Genomic DNA, 20,136 nt, shown 5'->3' on the forward strand with positions numbered 1-20,136 from the left:
CGAATAGTTTCAAGCCTCTGGAAATTGATCAGAATGTAAAGGTCTCCCTCATCGGACAAATCAGATAATACTCCAGCTACAGAATTAACAATGACTGTGAATGTATGGAAATCACATATGTGAACTGCGGTTCAGGAAATGTAAATGAAAGTAGTTTTCGCCATAATGATTTCTCAGTAATTCTCTGCGCATACTGTACTGCGCATAACAATAACGTGATAAGGCGCTTTCCAAGAATACAATAGTCGTTTCCGTCCCCTCTACTAACTATGTTTTCAGACAGTGGAGCAGTTAAACAGATTGATGGTCCTGAACCATTGAACGAGCGCGGTGACCTATGTTTATTACAACATGATTTTAGTGAACAAATTATTTCTTAAGTCTGAGGAATTAAGCAAAAATTTGTCGAAGGGTAAAAAATATATTGGCAAAAGCGTGCAGGAAGCCCGTTACTCAAGAATGTAAATTATGACCTTGCCGACTTGAAAGTAACGACTCAGTAACTTTTTTCATCGACTTCGATTACAGTTGCGTGATTTTTCCACAAATTGCATATCAAATTGTTCCATACGCTCGAGACTTTCTACCTATCAAGTTTTTTGAAATGCTACTTAAAACTGAAACCCTTGCTTCCAGCTACCGCAAAATGTATCGTGAACTGAGAGATGACGCGCTTGATCAGTGCTAGTAAGGCATAAATGGCGGTATGATTGGCCCATCATATCTTTTAAACAAGTACTGTGACCTGTCTTTGTTATTATATTTTTCGAAACAGACATTGGAAGGGAATATTTAAGGAAAGTTAAAAAAATATTGTTCGACGACTTTTTTTTTATTCTGAGGAATCGCCTTCATCAGCTTTGTTGAAATATTTCTCGCGCAATCATGAGTAAAAGCACCTAAAAATTTTGGTTATGCACGCGGGAAGAAAACATGCTAGGTGATATACTCTTCAAAGACGGAGTTCTGTTTTCGTGGAATCTTATTTTACGGCAGCGGGCTTGTTCTCCAGTTGACGGGAAGACAGATGAGTTGATTTATTCATAATTATCATTCATTTCTTTTTTTTTCCTTTTTTTTACCTTGAATGATGAATAGATATTTTAATTCGATATTTATCTCAGGCCTCCCCCCACCTCAGTTGTAAGCTCTCTACCAAACCACCGTGGTAGATAACGCTGAATGATAGGAGATGACAATTGTGTCGACGAGTACATTAATATTTTAATATCTTGCAATGATACTTCAGCTTTGTACAAAGATGCAGCTGGCCTTTTAGTCTAGCGGCAAACTTTCTTCGCAAACTAGGGAAATCTACCTTAAATTACTAGAGGGTGTCATCGGCCAGAGACTCGGGGGTGTATAGAGAATATGGAAAAAAGGCCAAATGGTTATATGCTTACGAAAAAAAATTCAGTTTCACTGGCGTGTCTTTATACTTACTACCTAGTTTGTTGATCCTACATCGTTTTCCTAATTTTTTGACGGAACGAGGAAAGTAAGCTCTGAAGAAACATTCTATTTTGCAAACCTCTCAGAAGTGTCCTTCAAAATTTAAATCGTTCCAGATTTCTACTTTTGATATCATTGTATTTTATCATTATTACTGCGTTGTTTCTTCAGTTCAGCCGTTTAATGAATATATTGTTTGCAACTTTGAATTAGCAAAGTACAGCAATTGAAATGATGTTTTGTCCACCCACTCTCACCAAACTTGTTCTGTGCGCACGGACTTGTTCTGTGCGCACGGACTAGTTCTGTCTCCGTTATCGCTGCTGTAAATCTTTCATACTTCCAGCAGTTATTATAATCTTTTTTTCCTTTTTTTTTTTTTTTTTTTAATTTTTAATTTGCTTTCCTTGTAAGGTTGTGTTCTTAAGCGCCAACGTTGTATCTGGAAAGTTAGCTTGTGAGCAGTTTTGTTAGTGCCATATTAGGTCATAACAGACACCTTACTCATCGTTTGATATACGGACCAATAACACTTCCCTGGGTTATGTTAGCCCACTACGATTTATGTTAGCCCACTACGATTTATTATCCATTCGAATTCATCTGTCCTAGCATTTGCTTATTAACGATGTGCTCTCCATCGATCCACATTACATAACGGAGTCATTTTCGGGTGTCTTTCAAGTAAGGATGGTTCACCCAGTCAAACTTTGTTTGTCACTGAAACGGCTTCAGTGTCCACTATGTCTGGCCACGTCAATAAATGCCTATAGTTTATGCTTATGAGTATGGTCTGCAGACAGGCCCTTGTGTTTCCATTTCTGATTGATTGAGGAGTATTCCAAGGTGACGCATCCATTTCTCTACAATCTTGGTCCAACGAAGGCGTTGGACCACATTCACGATGGCGTCACGTCGTTTCACATCATACTTTCGTTGGTATAGTTTGATGATGGTGGTGAGGATCCGATGACGATGAAGATGATTGTTGCGTATGTCTACTCCACGTGTTGAGTCTCTTTTTGCAACAAAATAGTTTCCTGAATCCTTTGGAGAACTGATCACTGAGACACCAGTAAATGATAGGGTTGACACAGCTATTGATGAACGTAATCATCTGCATAAGGCTGAGTAAAGCGAAATAGTAATTCGGTGGTGGTCCTAGAAAAACAAGAATATAGGTCATTGATTCGCAAACTTGAATAGATCTTTAGCACGCTACCGTAACATTTATAAGCAAGACTCTGACACAAATAATTGACAATTCTGCTCTCTCATGCCCTCTGGCACCCTTAGTCAAGCGAACAGTTAGATCGCTCTTTAACATGTGAGCTTCGTTTCTTTCACATATACGATGAAAGGAACATTTCCACCATCCCCTCACACAGCTTTTGCAAGGAAAATCAAATGGTATTATTAGGTACCTGATAATCCAAAGTCAAGCCATAAGAAGGTGGCATACGTGGGCAACATACAAATGGCATAGCACAAAACAACAATGACCATCATCCTTAAGACATTTCGTTTTCTTTTATGGTTCTTGGGATCCTCTGTCACTCCACTTGAAGACGAGTTCTTGTCACGATCGTCTCGCCACAGTTTTAAAATCATCCTGGTGTACGCTGGGGCAATGAATAACAACGGGAGAAAATAGCAGAAGAGGAAGAGAAATAATGAGTATGCCTTTCTGAGATCTTCTGAAGGAAACACTTCCATGCATCCCAATGGTGGTGCTTTTTTGTAAGCTCCCACTTCAGGCAAAGCAACCAGAAACGAAGACATTGAAACGATTGCTATTATAAGCTTGGCTTGAAATTTTGAAAGGGGTGGTGTGAATGGTAGGCAGATTGCGCGGTAGCGTTCAATTGTAATGGCCACCAGAGAACCAGTGGATGCACTCAAATTCATAACCTGCAATGCTGAAAAAAATCGCAGTACGATGAGGAGATTTTGCTTGGAAAGGTAAAAAATATGGATCTAAAGAAAGACAACTGGATTTTGGATGAGAGACACTCAAGTGAAATCTTGTTTTAGACTGTAACGGAAGTACATTCACCCAAACTTTCACTCCATGCATTCTCACTCAAGAAACATCTCCTTTTTTTGTCTTTTTCATTGAAATACTTATCTGTTCACCATTATGCTTATAATTATACTCGGCAGGGCCTACATGGTAATTAGCCAAATAAAGGGTCGACAAAGCTATTTGTCAAGTGGATCTGTTAACAAAGAAAAGCTAACTTTCATTTTTGTCCTAACCATACTAAATCTGATTAGATCTTTAAAAATGCATAAAGGTGTTAATAGCTAGCTTAACGTGGAGAGCTTTAATTTTTTCCTTTTTTAAATCCCTCTTGACCATCTCAATACCAATTGTCGTCGACTGCATTTCCGACATAACGTTTCGGCTACTCATGTGGGGGTAACGAACCCACGCCAAGCTGGAAAAGCAAAGTGAATTATTGAATGATTACAGGAAGTCCACTTACTTGGCATTGTTTTACACCAGAAGAGTCCAAAAGGCCATGACTTTAATTGATTATAAATTAGCGTTAACGGAATGTTGAATAAGCACACCAGGATATCCCACACGGCCAAGTTCACTAAAAACAAGTTCATAGCCGTCTGCATTCTTTGGTTCTTGTACACCACCGCACAAACCATTACGTTGCCGATAGACCCTTCCAGAAAGAAAATAAAGTGAAAGGAATGGGTTAAAGTAACTCATCGTAGAATTAAATAGACAGGGTGTATTAGAAACATTAAAAGAGATTCAACGTAATTTTGAGGGAGTGTGGGTTCTGCTACATAATGATAAAGATGTGCAAAAGATTTTTGATCTTAACGAGACTTTCATCACTGATGAGTTAAAGGAACTTAAACTAATTAAAGTTGATCACATAAGGATTTTTGCTTTAAATACAGTGTTTCATCTTTCAGCTCCTGCAGTCAGTAGCCAAAAGATGAAACTCTTTATTGTTTTTAATGCATTTTAAACTCATACTGGTATTAGGAAAGGCCAGCTTTAGGTAAAAGCTGTAAGTGACCAATCTACATTAGTCTAGTTCCTCCAGCTCATCAGCAATGGAAGTCTTTTTAAGACCAATTATCATGAGATTTGATACATCGATGAATGGCAACTCAGGCAAATAAAATGTATTCGTAGCAAAGAAGTGCAATCGATTTTTGCTTCCGCACTTAGCCGAAGTACAACGCAAAGGCTCATAGAGGATAGTAATAATTTTCAGCGAAACGGCCTATGTTGGTTCTCAAACGGGTGAAGAACAGACGAGAACTGGGGTAAAGGAATCTTTTAATACCGGGAAAATAAGGAAAAGCTTTGAAAAATACGATTCTAGTTAAAAAGAGGCAGGCACAAGGTGTTGAAGCGTACTGACTAGCACTCTTGTAGCCGCTACTGAAGCAGAGCAAAGTTACAATTAAACCATGCTTATCGCTGGGTATCGCGTCATTAGGCTGTATAATTATGTTACAAGTGAGTGGTTTAGATAGCACTTAAAAAGCTCTCTAGAAGTGATCTATGTTACACCGCGAGGAAACTAAACTTGACCATCACGTTTGTGTTTTCACCGGAGACATAAGAAATCAGTGCCGAACCCGGAACAAGCTGTAATTTTTGTTAGATTTGACTTCCACATTTGCTAATATTTACTAAACACATTCAAAGTTGAAATAAATGACCCTGAATATTTACACTCATGGTATTATACAAATGAACCACTGGGAGTCTATGTATTCAAAAAAATTTTAATTCAAGACAACTGTCGTTCATTTCATCCAAATAGACAATTAGAAAGGAGCATTCCGAGACATCACGACGAGACCCGGCCTTTTGTAGTCTCGTAACACTGTGTACTGATCTTGTCATCTATACGTCAATCCCAATTACTCAAAGGACCTTTATCAAAGCCTAATTGCGTGCTTTTAACTAAACGTTAGACTTGAGTTAGGAAAACATTCGAGCAAATAGTTCACTTCCGCGTATTTTATGATATTTTTCTGTTGCCTGGCGCCGACTAAAGTTTGCCGCCAATTATGCTATAATTGGTTTATATCATAACATTTTTAGAAGATAAATATTTTTTGTTTAAACAAGTTGAATTGATTAACAGTCCACCCCATTTGCTAATAGACTGACGTCGTGTAAATTTTTTGTTTTTCTTTTGTTCTTAATAACAAATCCGTGAAATCGACTTGGCACAGTAGTGTTCAACGATGGCCACAGATTGATTACTTCTTGATACTGTGGTTATAATTAGTGTGAGGATTGAAAGAGACAAATGTAACTTGGGTTAAAAAATAGGAAAGTTTACGGCTTTGGTCAGTAATCATGAACCATAGTTTAAGCTTTGTAAAACATTTAACGCATAGTTAGTACTCAATTATCGCTCTGTAAAATGTTGATCAGACATCCACGGAGCGAATGGAATGTGGTTTCATTCGCATTCGCAAAGGATTTGGGAGAAAATACGTCAAGAAGTTCTCAATCAATTTCGACAAATTGTAAGCAGGAAATGGGAAACAAGCAACCACTTATTTATCTGAGCGTGGGAGAGCACCAATTATGACGAGGTCTCGTTTACTATCCTTCTGTGTCGTGCTTATTGACTCTTTTCTGCTCCTTTGTCGCTTCGCTTTGTTTAAATTGACTTCATGCTGAGCGGTTGTAAAAACACTGAAATTTTTTCACGGTTATGGAAGTTATTATAGGAATTAGCTAATTAACCGCCGGTAAAATTAAAAGGATGCAAAGGACAAACTCTAGCTTATCAGTCTCAAAATCACTGAAAGACGGCCAGTTCTCGCGCCCATGACCTAGTCAAATAATTTGAATACTCTTTCCCCGTTTATGCCAACTTTCATTCGATTCCTACAGGCATCTATGTGGGGATGTTTCAGAACAGAAGAGCAACAACCCCTTGTTGAATTTTGCTTTACATTATAATATATATTGTGCTTCAAGAAATTAAAGCTGATTGAATCGGATAGCTTAGAAACTCACGAAAAATTCTTGAATCATGGTTTACAAGCATGCAGGAAATCAAAATCGATAGATCCGCTGTTTTTGCTACATCTATCAAATTCCACTCGAAGATGTATAGAGACCTTTCATATTGAATTTTTAACTTAACAAGAAGAAGCTCAGAAGTATGGATCTGATTACCCTTTGTAGCAAAAAATTTGCATTTCATTTCAGATTTTGGACAAACTTTTTCTCGGCCCCTAGAACAGAACAATAAATTATGCTAAAAGCTTTTTACAGAAAAGGTACGGCCGTGGGGTGGTTTCATCCACAGAAAACATTCCCAAAGATGACCTTCATGTTAAGTTGAGTATTGCATGTACAGATGGCAATTAAGCTTTGCAGGTTTCCTTACCTACGAAAACAATAATGGCTCCAATAATCCAGCGTATTGTGATGACCGACAAAGGATCATAAACCCCTTTTCCTCCTGGTGTGGCTGTTGTGTTCATACTTGTTCCATTACTAGTCTCCATTGCTGCGACAGTCGAGGTGGCGTCCATCTCAGACTAGAGGCGATGTGTTCTGTTTGCACAGCAACATATAAATGATTAATAAGCTAGCCATTACCTGACTGAAAGACGCATACTCAATTGGTTATTTAAAAGAAACGTGACGTACGGAAGGTTGGATTTGATCGAGCGACGTCATTCTTTTGAAACAGATATGCTTAATTTCTCAAAATCACCTAGGTGCTGAAGGCTGGACGTAATAAAATGTCAGCTAATGGTACCTTGAAGAGGAAAGAAGTCACTTAATTTACGACCATTAACTGTTACTGATTAATTGACTAGTAATGCTAAAATGTTTTCATGCATTGGGACGCGCAATGGCCCTTTTCCGTCAAATGATTGACGAGTGTTTACATACGATCAGGTCGATCACGATCGCAAACACAGAATAAGTCTGACATTAACTTAAACAAACTTTTCCGTGGTCCGAAGACCGTGCTTGCAGTCATTTTAACCCTGTACTGAACGGCTGGAAGCGAGCTGAAAGTTCTCCAAATTCAGCAAAAATACCTCTCCTTCCGTATAACACTTACTTAGTTCTCACCCTCCAATCGCACACCGTGAGGTCGAAGTTTTCCGCTGGAGAATGTTATTTCAATCCTAATTAGAAACTCTGCGCTTTCCACTGAGTTGATTGAGTTTGAAACGTACCAAACTAGATGACGTCATAACAGGAGGTAAAGAAAACGCTCCATCATTTCCTTTGTAATGCCTCTTTTTATTGCAAATACCGAACACAGTGGGAAGAGATAAGAAGCGGGATTTAAAGAGAGCGCGTGTGGTACCCTCTGGAACGTCCGTTTCACGATTCTCTTAGTGAATATGTCAGTGGGTTTAAGACAATGAGTCCGATGCTCTTAACCGAAATTATAACCCATCTTTCAAGTGGTTTCATTCAATGCTTGCATTGAGCTGTGAGTTGTGATTTGCATTTGTCTGTTCAACAGGGATGCAATTACAATGGTGTTAATCTGTCTTTAATAATAAGCGCTTTTATGCACGAAGAGATAGGTTTTGCTTAAACGTCACTGGTTTTGTTTCATGATAACAGAAATATTATGACATACTCAAAAGTGTGACAGGAAGGCAACCTCGTTTTGACGAAAGACTCTATCGTAGATCGCTCGATATTGAACATTTTTAACCAGACGCTTTGTATTCATTGTTGCGGTTTAAAACTGATTTAGTGATAAAACATTTAACTCGAGCTCTTTGCCTCTAAGTGTCCAATACAACTTACTTTGTTCTGAGTAAATGCTTAAATCGTTGACTTCCTTACTTTCAAAGATATAATTTGGTGAGTGCTACCAACATGGTAACTAATAATTACGACGCGAAACACCTATGATTTTTCAGAGTTTCATTCCATATTCGTTTAATTCTATTTATAGCTTTCCCGGTTGGATAGTGCTTTCAATTTGCTTTTAAATCACTATGGATTCATAAGTGTCTAGTACCACTTAACGCAAATAACAGACAGTAATCGCTGGTCATGCGAAACCACACAACGCTAAAAGTAATGATGTCTTCAAAGTCTGCCGACGGGAAGGTATACCCAAAAGAACTCTACAGTATGTCGTGAAAAGGAAACAGCGTGCCACGGAATTTAGGCGTGAAAAGGAAAAACATAATGGGCTGATATGATCAAAAGAGAAACTGCCGTGCTTAAGACACTATTGTGAGTCACTCACTCAAGTTATAGGTTTACTTTTAACCTCTACGACCGAGAAGGGGACCTCAAAATTCTAGAGAAGCGCTGCTTGATTACAAAAGCATGGTATACTAGGTGCATATTTTGTGTAACTTTTCGTCAAAACAAAGTCTTAAAGAGCCTCAAACTCTCTTGAGTATCAGAGGTCAGTATTTCTTTCTTGAGACCACCTTTATGGCTTCGGTTAACGCGGAGATGGAATCGGAATTTTACAACATACGTGTAATAAAACTATTCGTATAAAAACAGCATTTTACTTATTGAAAAAAAAAAAAACCAAAGTTGTATCATTCCTTTACTGATAATGAGAACCAGGCAAAAATGGTTGTCACAAGGTCGAACGGCAGTGCGGGCAACATTTGTTCCGTTTCAAACGAGAGCTTACCTAACATTTTGTCATTTACTGTATTCTGATAGACTTGGTAGCAAGCTAACCAAAATAGACAAGATTATGTGTTGTATGCTCTAGGTAAATCATAGACGGCCGCGCTTCCCAAGAACACCGTTGTGCCGCACGTTATTTTAAACCAAGACAAATGGTGTTGACAGACCTTGATCGATCTGTTGCTGAGTCAGAAAAAATTTACCACATTATATCAAACGTCTTAAAAATAAACTCGTGAGTCAGCGTTTTGATTAGATGATTTTATACTCCCCGGTTTGAATGTTCACGTGATTGTTTGGAACAAACAACGGAAAGAATTATTTAAGATAAAACGTGGGAAACTTGCTGTATTTTATTTCCTGAGCCAAAAATTAAGGGTTTTTCAAAAACAATATCAAAGTAAAGAAAAATTCATTGCAGGAATTTTTTCTTTTAGTCACTGAAACAGTAGATAGTTCACATGCTAGAGCCGAAGATATAAATACTTATGAGGTCAAGCAAAGCAACTCACCAAAACTCCTGAAAAAACTCCCATGTCAATAGCGTGAATTTAAAAACTCAACAAAAGCGGCTGAGTGTATCAGGAAACATAAATATTGAGGAAAACTAATCATTATGCTTCGCCATAATTTATACGTCTAATATTGTGAATCAGCAGCATTGTCATTTTCTAGTAACGTTTTTATTGGGCAGTGAACAATGCAGAACATACAATAAAACTTCCAATTTGCTCGAAGAACTTCTAGGATCTTTTTCGAACCATTTTGCTTAAAAGTATTTTGCAGTTACCTTCATGTTTAGAAAACGAATTTCTCATTTCACTTGCCCACAAAATTTTTAAGACCTAACTGAAAATTTGCAGGTTTGTTGAGAATAATTCAATTAGCTTTTTCAACCATAAGTAGTTAAGTCGCTTAAGAGCTCCATTTAGGACCCCCTTAACTGACACCAAATTTGCAAGTCTCAAAATAACGTTTCGTTACATTGGACGAGTTTTCTTTTGAATTAATTTAATTTAATTTAGTTTTAATTTAGTCCATTTTCACTGCATTAAGTTTTGCAGTGGGGAAGGACTAGAAAGGAACATAGGAACCATTCGTGCTAGTCCACCCTCCCACCCATCCCACCCCAGGGGAGGACATCCATCACACAGTGATCTCGTGTGTGGGAAATTAACGTCTCCTACCCCAACCCTGCAGGAGACGGGACCTCCATTTATTCGTCCCTATCCGAAAAGACTAGAATATCTAACCATTTCTTGATGTTATAGAAAGGCAGCAAATTCTTCTCAATTTTTTTTTTTTTAAGACCCTGAGTGTTGGTCCGGCCGGGGCTCGAACCCTCGACCTCCCGCACAACAGTCCAGCGCTCTATCCATTGAGCTAACCGGGAGGCGGTTAGCTCAATTAGAAAGCTAATGAAAGAAACGTCAACTTAATTAAGTCAGAGCTGCCGGATCACTGCTCCGGTGGGTGATTGGGCGCCAGGCCCTTCTGATCCGATTCTGGTAACAGGAAGTATGGGCCGGAGAAACCAAAATTGAAACCTTCTCTCTTTAGACTAGACTAGAGCTTTAGGCTGTTTTCGTGCAATCTATGTCCTCTGGATCATTTCAATGCTGACATTAACTCCGAAAACCTGTTATGGCATGGCAGAGGTCGCGAGTTGAGGCATTTTTCGTGAATTACTTGCACTGTAGATAAATTTCGGATAAATCTCTTCTATCTTCGTTATCTTACCACAGGCAGGGAGTTTGATTACTATCTGTTGGCGGACCATAAAGTTTAAGACGGAACAAGGACCACGCATCAGGATAAAAACATGCACACAAGTCTTATTATCTTCATAGGGGCGAAGCCGTTTTCGGTTGAGAGATTCTAAGGCTCACGTGAGTCTACCTATATCCACGGCCTAGCATACTTTTAAACTTATAGGCCTTTTAATGGTCCATATTCTTAACTTTAGATAACATACATCATATTTTGATTTTTTTTCGTATGACTCGCAGTTCACAGTCTTCTGCTCCTGAGTTATGGCGATAGAGAAAAAAAATGCCGTTTCAAAAACTGTCGCGCCGCTATTACCACCCATAGAGGAAACACACAAGTTTTTTTTTTTTTTAAATATATAGAACTAAAACATGATAAGTCTTATTGAAAACTTTCTTTTCAGTGGCTTATGAAAAGAGAAATCTTCATCATCCGGTCTCGGAACCCGGATATCGCTAGCAGAAGCAAACTTTCTAGCTTTTATCTTGTTTAATCTAAAACACATGTAGGATACAAGAGTTCCATAATACGCAGAAGACATCTGTGTTGGTTGAAACACGAGCAATCTTTGTGAAGAAAAATGATTAAACAAATGATTTTTTTGCTCCAAAAAAATTAAGATTTTGATATAAAATGTTTACGACTTTTTTGTTTAAAGGTTGTATCGGGTCAAAATGAAGGAACAGTAAGTAAACAGAAACACAGCGAGAATAAGCCAATGACGAGGGCTTTAAAAAGACACTATTGAGACACGAACAGTCCCACCAAAACGACTGTCTGCCAGAACAGTTCTCTCTTATAGGGTATCAATCTGTTTGACAAATTATAATTGCAAGAATATTGATTCTAAAAGCCAGAATATCGATATAATTAACTTGCGTTGAAAAACAAAGGCAAAAAAAAGCACTGCATTGTAGAAAGTATAAGAGCGAAAATGCATTATTTGATCTTGGCAGATTTTAACGCCGATTACAGTTAACCATGAATAGTACCATAAATGAACGATGAATATATCAACTAAAAGCCGCTTGTACAACTACCTGCTGTCAAGAAAAGTATACATCTTTCGGTTAGGTTATTTGAAATTAGGACTATTGGAACTCATCTGTTAGGTGAGAGCGAGTCTGTAAGAATCAATAAAACTGATTTACCTTCGTGATTCAGGCTGTACTTCTGTTGATGCTAGCGTGAGCCGCGGTAATTCACCTAAGCAGTCTTTTCTCCGTTTTGCCAAATTAATTGGGATTCTTGTTACTTAGCCTGTTTTTATGCATACCAGACTTGGTCACGAAAGCAGCTCCTGTTGTTGTACAAGCCGCGGCATACGGAAAGCTTTCCTAATTAAGGAAGGCATCACCCCACAGCAGACAGTAACTCCACACTCTTCCCGTCAATCGTTCCGTCAGTGACTGACAAGTAGTTCTCTACAGCTGCTAAACTAAGTCGCTAAATTGAGGTTTTGAAAAGTAAAGTAAAGCCTTGAAAGTCTCGCCCTTACTGAGAAGTTTTTGTTTTGGTAGCATGGCAGTACAATACATCAGAGTCCGTGCCTGATTGACCCCATTCCGGTAAAGCCAATTTTTTTTTTTCGCACATCGGCAGATAAAGACAAGGACGTTTTGTTTAAATGTTTGCTGAGGGATCAGTATACATTGCTTACAATTTGGTACTCGCCAGGTACTAAAATTTTGTCCAAAAAATATAGAAAATGTCGATGCCTAGAAGAAAAGAGTTAGATAACCTTAGATATGTCTTTAACTCCAGTTCGATGTACAAGAGCTTCTCTCCAACCCGTAATTTTCAACGACGTTATTCATGAAGTATGAGAATCATTTACTGTAACTTCAATTGAAACATTGACAGAAACACACTCCAGATATTCATTTAACCTGGGCTGTTGATACTGATTTTTGTTAAACTATACTGTAAACTACCGCTTGTGAAAAACCGATAAGCGAGGTTATTATCAAAGTTCAAATGGGATCATCAAACATTTACAAACGGGGAAGTCTGCCATCTCCAAGAACACCAAACAGATGGCAGAGCTTCTCTAACTTACGATACAACCAACGTGTCCCAGTCCGGGCAGAAATTTCTCATAAAAATTGTATCCATCGCAACTTTCACCCTGTCAGAGATTTATGATGATGCAACGAAGCAAAAATTTCAAACTCGTCGAAATCGTTTCCTTACTTCTTAGCACCTGCCTGAGAGTGATTTTATGTGGTTATGCGTGACGAACGTTTCAGTGATGCATACGTCTAAAATTAATGCACACGATTAATGATCGCTATTTAGCGAGGAGAGTGGAGTTTGGACAAGTTTATGTAACCTTAAGGCTCGAAAACAATATGCTGACAAGTGACATTCTGCTACAACTTCAACTGATTTCAGAAAAATTTGATCGGTCGAAAAAAAATTAGCTTAAATTACACCCGCACACATTTCAAATGCCACTTGTGTATGGCAGGTGATTATTTTAGCATGGAGACACAGTTTATGATACGTATTTATAAACAGCGACCCCTAAGTTTTCGTTTTGGAACATTGTTAGCATGACCTAGTTAAAATACCCGGTCAGGCAAAGTGTCAGAGTCAATGACAGAGTGATTTCTCATTGTTACAACTATCATCACTGTTGCTACAAGGTGTTTGCGAAGAGTAGGATGTAATGTATGCGTTTTAAGGTGAAGTAGGCGCTTACACCTTAGGCTGTACGGCTAATCTTTAAAATAGATGGCTTGGAGAGCGAGGGTGGCTCTAGATAACAGTGTGCTTTTCTCAAAGTTCATTAAGATTAAAGGCGACTAATTTCATCATGTAATACTGAAATTAACGTACCGTCGACAAAGTTCCTTGAGTTGGACAACGTTCAGCTTACTTAACCCTAGTAAGTGAAAACACATTCGTGTATCCTTGAGGCATGCAGGTGAACAATGCCCGTAGTTCCCTTTCCCTCTGTGTTATATTATATCATATCCGCATCTTGTCCAAAGAGAAAAAAAATGGAGAAATAGCAAACGATGTTTAGTGATTCCCGAGTTGATAACTTCGGCTTGAATGAAAGAACAAAGAGAAGATGAAAACATGTCACCGTCGTATGAAACACCGTCTAGATTAATTGTCAACGAAAGGCCAGATCCTATCGTTAATTAAACAATCAGAAAAAAGGTCATGATATTTAGGGCGGATCTCATAACGTTATTTTTAAACTAGCCAATGTCAGATGGATCAACGCCTTTTAAACAAAAGTGCAGATTCATCCAAGACGAGAAAATAGTAAGTGTTCCGTAAGGAAGATTTATAATGAGTTGTAGCATAAACGACAAAGCCAATGTTATCAGAATTCGATCCATGATGTACTGATGTTTTTTAATTTGCCCTCCTTGTTATTCTAACACTAAGTAAATATTAGTTGGACGGCGGTAAGGCTATCCAAACATGTTAATCGGTTAACTATGATCTAAAACACGAATCGCAAAAGTTGAAAGTTAGTTAATTTGTTCTTATATTCTATATATTCAGTTACCACCATTGCGGACAATGATAGGTTGCAATTGATATTAATTGCTCTCCTAAATGGAAATCAAAATGTTGTCGATGGAATAGTGATTCACTTGTATACATCTGAAGAATGCAAACGATGTATCCTGCCTTATGTCTGAAATTGGTTTCATTTTAGCATTCCGCTGACAATAGCCAAGTAGACAAGGCTGTTGTTCATATTGGTTTCAATTCAGCGCCTGGCAGATAAACTTAGTTAAATAGAGGAACTGGAATCAGTGATCATTTAAAAATGATTCCCATTGCTACCGGATATACCAATCAACAGCCAAACTTTGGTTGACATAACCAGGATAAAATTGCGACTCGTGAAAACGACTGTTATTCAATCACCACGTCAGTGAAACGAGTTATCACGTTATTGAATTAAGAGAATCTCTTAATTAACTTAAAAGAGCGGAATAACCCTCAAATTTATCTTTAACTCTACTTCTTGCCGATAACACTCTGCAGTTTTGACCAATTCGCCATCAATGTGTCAAGAATATCGAACAGGTCTTGAAAGAAAGAGAAACATTTGCAACTGACTAATTTTGCTATTTTCATAGCATTTGTGCGGCTAGTCAACGTCTGAAGCGTTATCGAGTCCAACAACGATCCTTCTTAATACCAAAATCCTCCGCACTGACTCCACTGTATTTGCTGTTATAAACTATATACATAGCTTTGGTGCGTCAGTAAAAGAAGAGGAGAGAGTTTCTAAGATCCCTTGTCAGACTCTCGTAAGGTTTCCTTACTGTAGTCCATGCCGCTTTTATTTACATTGAAGGCTTGGTTGGTTGGTTAGTTGGTTATCTTTATTCATACACGATATGTATGAAAGCTAAAAGCTTGTGGGGTCGTGTACTATAAAATACTACTTAATTAAAATCAAATACAGCAGAACATTAAATAGAATTAAAGCAAATTAAAGCGTATTTAATCAACCAATCACCAAGTTTTAATCAACCAATTAAGTAATTGGTTGATTAAAACTGGATTAATTCCAGCATATCTCTATTTGACAAAAGTTTCTCTTAAAAAAACATCTTTGGAAGAGCATCAAGTGAAGATTACAATCAAGAGACAAAATAATTTTGTGAATCACTAAGCAACCTACATCGTTCAGAATTTCTTCGTCTTAATTCATAGTCTCGTCCGTCTTCCCAGCTATCAACAAAATAAATATCTCATTTAAACATGTTACGAAATCTGTTCATAATTTCTTAAAATTGGCAGTTTCCATGCTTCCCCAGTTTCGATACAGATAAAGAAATTTCACCAAAAAAACAGCCATTGTGAATTTTACAAAATACCCGTTAGATTACAGATTGATAGCTGCAGGGTCCAAGTTATAAGTGATTGGCTGGCTGGCTTGTTATTAGGCTCAGCTCATCACAAGGTACAGTCGGCATATGGTCTTTGTTGGCATGAGGAATTTAAGCCTCAGTATGCGGTAGTATAAATAACAAAAATAGAATGAAAATTAATGATAAACTACCGCCGATGAAAAAAAGAAAAGCCTAGATCAACTCATCCAATAAAAATATGTTTTATCATCTAACACTTGCTTTAATTTTTTAAAACTATTATGATTATTGGAAAACTCTCGCCTTAAAATTAGACATATCATATTTTCATGAGGCTCCTAATACGCGCGAATAGGTTTGACTGCGACTCACTTCAGAAACGCAAATGCTAATAGTGACTTTGAAATTTGAGATAGTCACCATGATCTTCAGCTTCCATAACTAGGTGACCCATGGTCGTCTTTTCTGAGAGAATGTGCACGGGTTGGAACACCACAAATCAGAATGTAAGCACTTGCCACTCTTGCAAGGTAGACAGGATTTTAAGGGTCTCACAAACAAATTTTGCGACGGAGTGCTTGAGAAGAGCATGCCAGTAGTGTGTCAATACATTTTTCATCAATTCAGTTAACTTATAAGCTCTGGCCAACCATTTAATTTATATATTTATTGTTAACAGGAAAAGAGACAATTTTTTCAATCAAGGGATTCTCTTTAGTAGCGTGTTAGTCTCGGAAAAAAAGCTTTTTTGAATTGTCTAAAATCACTGTACACAGCATGGTCAAAGGAGACTAAGCAAAGGTCTTAGATTACAACTGCATGCTGTGTCGTGTAGAAATCTAATGTCTGAAGGTTTTGCATTTATTTTATGAGGTGTGGCGAAAGAGTAAATTGGAAGTTTTTTATAGAATAAGCATCAGTATCACGTTGGGTACTTCCTTTTGGTGTCAAGCCAGCTGCTGTGTTCTGACAGAACTGAAGTTAATTTATCATGTGCTCCCCATTGCTACAAGGCGATTGTGACATTTGAAAATGAAAGGCGTCACGTTTGTCTGAAGAGCATAAATTTCGACATCTAGATTAGAATTTTAGGGAGATGGACCGGAAGAAAGGTTTCAGAGAATGCTCAGAGGATATTTGAAGGCAAATAAATTAACATGGAACCCGATAACGTTGCTCCAGATTTACATCAGCATATAACAATCACATTAAAAGAGAACGGCTTTAAATTATGAACTAAAGCCGAAGGCACTGTTGCCAACCTAAACATCGCGTCCCTTAGACAACTATAATAGTTGACCTCAATTTTGAAAGGTGAATTGTTTCTCACACAGACGCCCCTTACATTTAGGAAACCAGATACATTTTAAGTTACTGCAAAGCTTTTAAACATAGAGCAACAATAATATCGAATAATTTTTAGTCTCGCACACAAGATAAACTGGCAGTCTGACCAAAAACGTTGGAGCATTCTCACCTGTGTTTTGATTCGTGGGCGTCAACAATGAATTTTCTCTTGACCTCAAATGTCTGCTATGTTTTTCTTAGTTGAGGTTGGAAATGTTCTTGCAATTTCAATGTATTATTTAATAATAAGATGTTTAAAATCAAAGGAAAAATTCTGACGTTCTCATAAATTCCGCTTTTGGGTCAGGATCTATTTTATTGGCCTGAATTATTTCTCTTGAGATCTCAATTTTTTTCTTTTACATATAAATTTAAGGTAAGAATGTATGCTCAGTTGATCATCCCGTCATGGAAACTGCGCAATATAAATTCACAATTTTATTTATTATTTATTTATTTTATAAGCCAAAAAAAAAAAACAGAGAACCACTTCCAAGGATAAACACTCACCTTACAAAGTGACTTCGAATTCCTTGTTCACCTCCTCGCGTCTACGTGTGTCTGTGTGATTTTCTCCAAAGACCTTGTCCTTGACTCTTCTGTTTTTGTTATTAAAATCAGGTCAAGACTGTAGGCAAAACAATAGCCATCAATCGATTTTACAGAAAAAATGACAAGTAGGAGTGGTTTTTGTAAAAGACACTGAAAGAACCAAACCTGTCGGAAGAATCAAAGAGGCACACTTTCAAATTTTTACTTAAGCAGGTGATCCGTACTAAGTGTGGTGACATTCTTATCTCAAAGTAGGAAACTTTAGGAGTGAAATATTCATTTAAATGTTGTAGTTTATCTATAATGCAATGCATTCTAAGTGCTTTTATCGCATTAATTGAAGAAGACGCCGAAAGTAATGCTTGTTTGTGTCAAAAATGTGACGAAAATAAAACGGTAGTGGAAATTATTCTAATCTTGCGAAAACTGTTGACGTCTCAGCACTGATAGGGATTTAATATATCAAAAATGTTCTTTATCATGGGATAGCATATAATTATCGGTTTTGCCTTTGATTTTTTCAAACTGTCAAGATTTGGAAGTTTTATTTGTCTGTTGTTTTATGCAAAATCAAGCTAAGTTGTCGTTTTAGACAGAGGGAACTCAATTATACCACCAGGTGGTGAAATAAATGTGATTTCCCATTGAATTTCCTACGGGAGCATTTTCAATTTGGGGAACACGGAAATTCGCGAGGCAGAAAATAAAATCATTTTATTATTTTACCCCCCCTTGATTTGTACAAGGAAATAAGTTTAGAAAATATATTATTTTATCACGATAACCATGACTTCAGCCGCACGTACGTGCAAAATTACTCTTTAAAAAGAGTTCGATTCAGACACAGCTTAATTAGCACCCAATACTTCCGTTCTTCTCGATTTAGCTCCTATTATTGTTATTATAACTAAAACTGAACTTTGTGAGGCAACCATCCCGATAGAATATATTAGAAAGCGTAAACGTTTTCGTTTAGCCTTAAAAGTTTTCGTTTAGCCTTAAAAGGCAAAAACTTATCGGTTGTACTATGTGTTTGGGTATAGCAGTGTATATCACTTTTTTGCATCTGTTTTTACAAACGGAAATCCTCAAAAAACTGTTCTTGTGTCGACTTAGGAAGAGAAGCAAAAATGAAGATCAGAAGATGCTTTGAAGCAAGAAAAGCAAGACAACAATCTTCAAGTACTGAAAATTCGAAATGTTAAGAAGGAAGAGAATGAAATTGTTTCTGTGAGCAACACTCATACTTTGTCATAATCCATATGCAGATCAATAATGAAGTAATATCGGAGATCTCCTCGCTCCAGAACTATGGTTTCTTAATTTGTCACACAAGGCTGTTGGACGATAACCTCGTAATGCCTAAGTCAACCTGTTTGGCTTTTTGTGGTTTATTTATCAATTTGTGTACGTGCTCTTTCGGAAAATGTAGATTTAAGCTATGATGATACGCCGCACTGTCACCGCGCGGCGCCCAAACTTTGTATAACCAATCAGTGCGTTTTACACACCAACCGAGCTCAAGATAAACCTGCCTCTTATAGATGTTTTCCATTGATTGCGTTAATACGAGTCCTCTTTTTGGTCAAATAAGAACTGTTAATGGAATTTCATTTTATCCTACTACTTCTTGTTCAGTGTTCTTTTTTGATTTTAAGAAAATTGTTTGGTGTAGTCATTACACTGCATAGCTTGTCGTTTTAACGTGACAAAAGAGATAACATTTGGAAATCACGGGCGAGTTATCTCCGATGTATCTCAGAAAAGTTTATCTGCACTCGGCTTGGAAACAGTCTGAGTGGTATTGTGATTAAATCTTTCCCTGCTATCATTCCCTAACATACCGATCCTCATATCTTTCTTGCATCCGTTGGCTAGTTCAGTTACAGTCAGTTGATAAACAAAATTGACGGAACGTGACGCTGCTTTGATCTTCCCCTTCACAAGGAAAGCCACAAAAGTTGAAATCATAACATGAAGACATACTCTGGGATGTGTATCAAAAATCTTAAAGCCTCAGGCCTCTTGGTTATCCTTTTCAAGTCAAATAGATTTAAATTGTGATGCACCAATTTGTGCGTGTCGGTACAAAATAAATTAAAATGCAATAAATTACATTGAAGAGTATATCCAAAAAAAGTCATTCGTTCACTGACTTTTATTATTTACGTAACGGAAGTTGTCGAGGAAAAGAAAACAAGGAATATCGTATAAAATTCCGTAAAGGAGAAAAGTTATTGTTCAACTGAACAGCGAAATCCGATGATTCCAGAAAATACGAACCCATTCAGAGAATTTAGATAAATATCCAAACAAGAGGTTATCTAGCTAATCAGTTTTAGCTCTGAAATTTCTGTAATTTTGTGTTCCTTGTCATGTATTCATGAATGAACTGACCTAATATAATGTTCAATATTTCACTCAAACAAACCTCAAAAAGGTGAATATCTTTAAGCAGAAAGGAATAAACATGCCGTAAAAATTTTCCACTACGATATTTTAAGAGTTTTC

The 20,136-nt window shown here is 37.4% G+C and overlaps 1 protein-coding gene across 10 annotated transcripts in view; it reads right to left on the reverse strand.

The window, feature by feature from the left end:
• Nucleotides 1-1,199: 1,199 nt before the first annotated feature.
• LOC111328826 (neuropeptide FF receptor 1) overlaps nucleotides 1,200-20,136 on the reverse strand; it is a 33,117-nt gene continuing 14,180 nt past the window's right edge. For 5 of the 10 annotated variants that reach the window (XM_022933336.2, XM_022933339.2, XM_022933341.2 and 2 more), the window contains exons 2-6: nucleotides 17,584-17,701; nucleotides 6,852-7,021; nucleotides 3,942-4,133; nucleotides 2,877-3,371; nucleotides 1,200-2,613 (exon numbers count right to left, since the gene is read on the reverse strand). In XM_022933336.2, coding sequence (XP_022789071.2) covers nucleotides 2,378-2,613; nucleotides 2,877-3,371; nucleotides 3,942-4,133; nucleotides 6,852-6,999 — 1,071 coding nt within the window. In that variant the 5' untranslated portion in view covers nucleotides 7,000-7,021; nucleotides 17,584-17,701 and the 3' untranslated portion in view covers nucleotides 1,200-2,377. Of the gene's footprint in view, nucleotides 2,614-2,876; nucleotides 3,372-3,941; nucleotides 4,134-6,851; nucleotides 7,022-7,117; nucleotides 7,269-7,541; nucleotides 7,666-12,024; nucleotides 12,458-13,714; nucleotides 13,859-15,536; nucleotides 15,558-17,583; nucleotides 17,702-20,136 lie in introns of those variants that run through there. The other 5 variants (XM_088756941.1, XM_022933343.2, XM_022933344.2 and 2 more) reach the window with 5 other exon arrangements.

Source organism: Stylophora pistillata, chromosome 4 (genome assembly GCF_964205215.1).
Source record: "Stylophora pistillata chromosome 4, jaStyPist1.2, whole genome shotgun sequence".
Lineage (NCBI taxonomy): Eukaryota > Metazoa > Cnidaria > Anthozoa > Scleractinia > Pocilloporidae > Stylophora > Stylophora pistillata.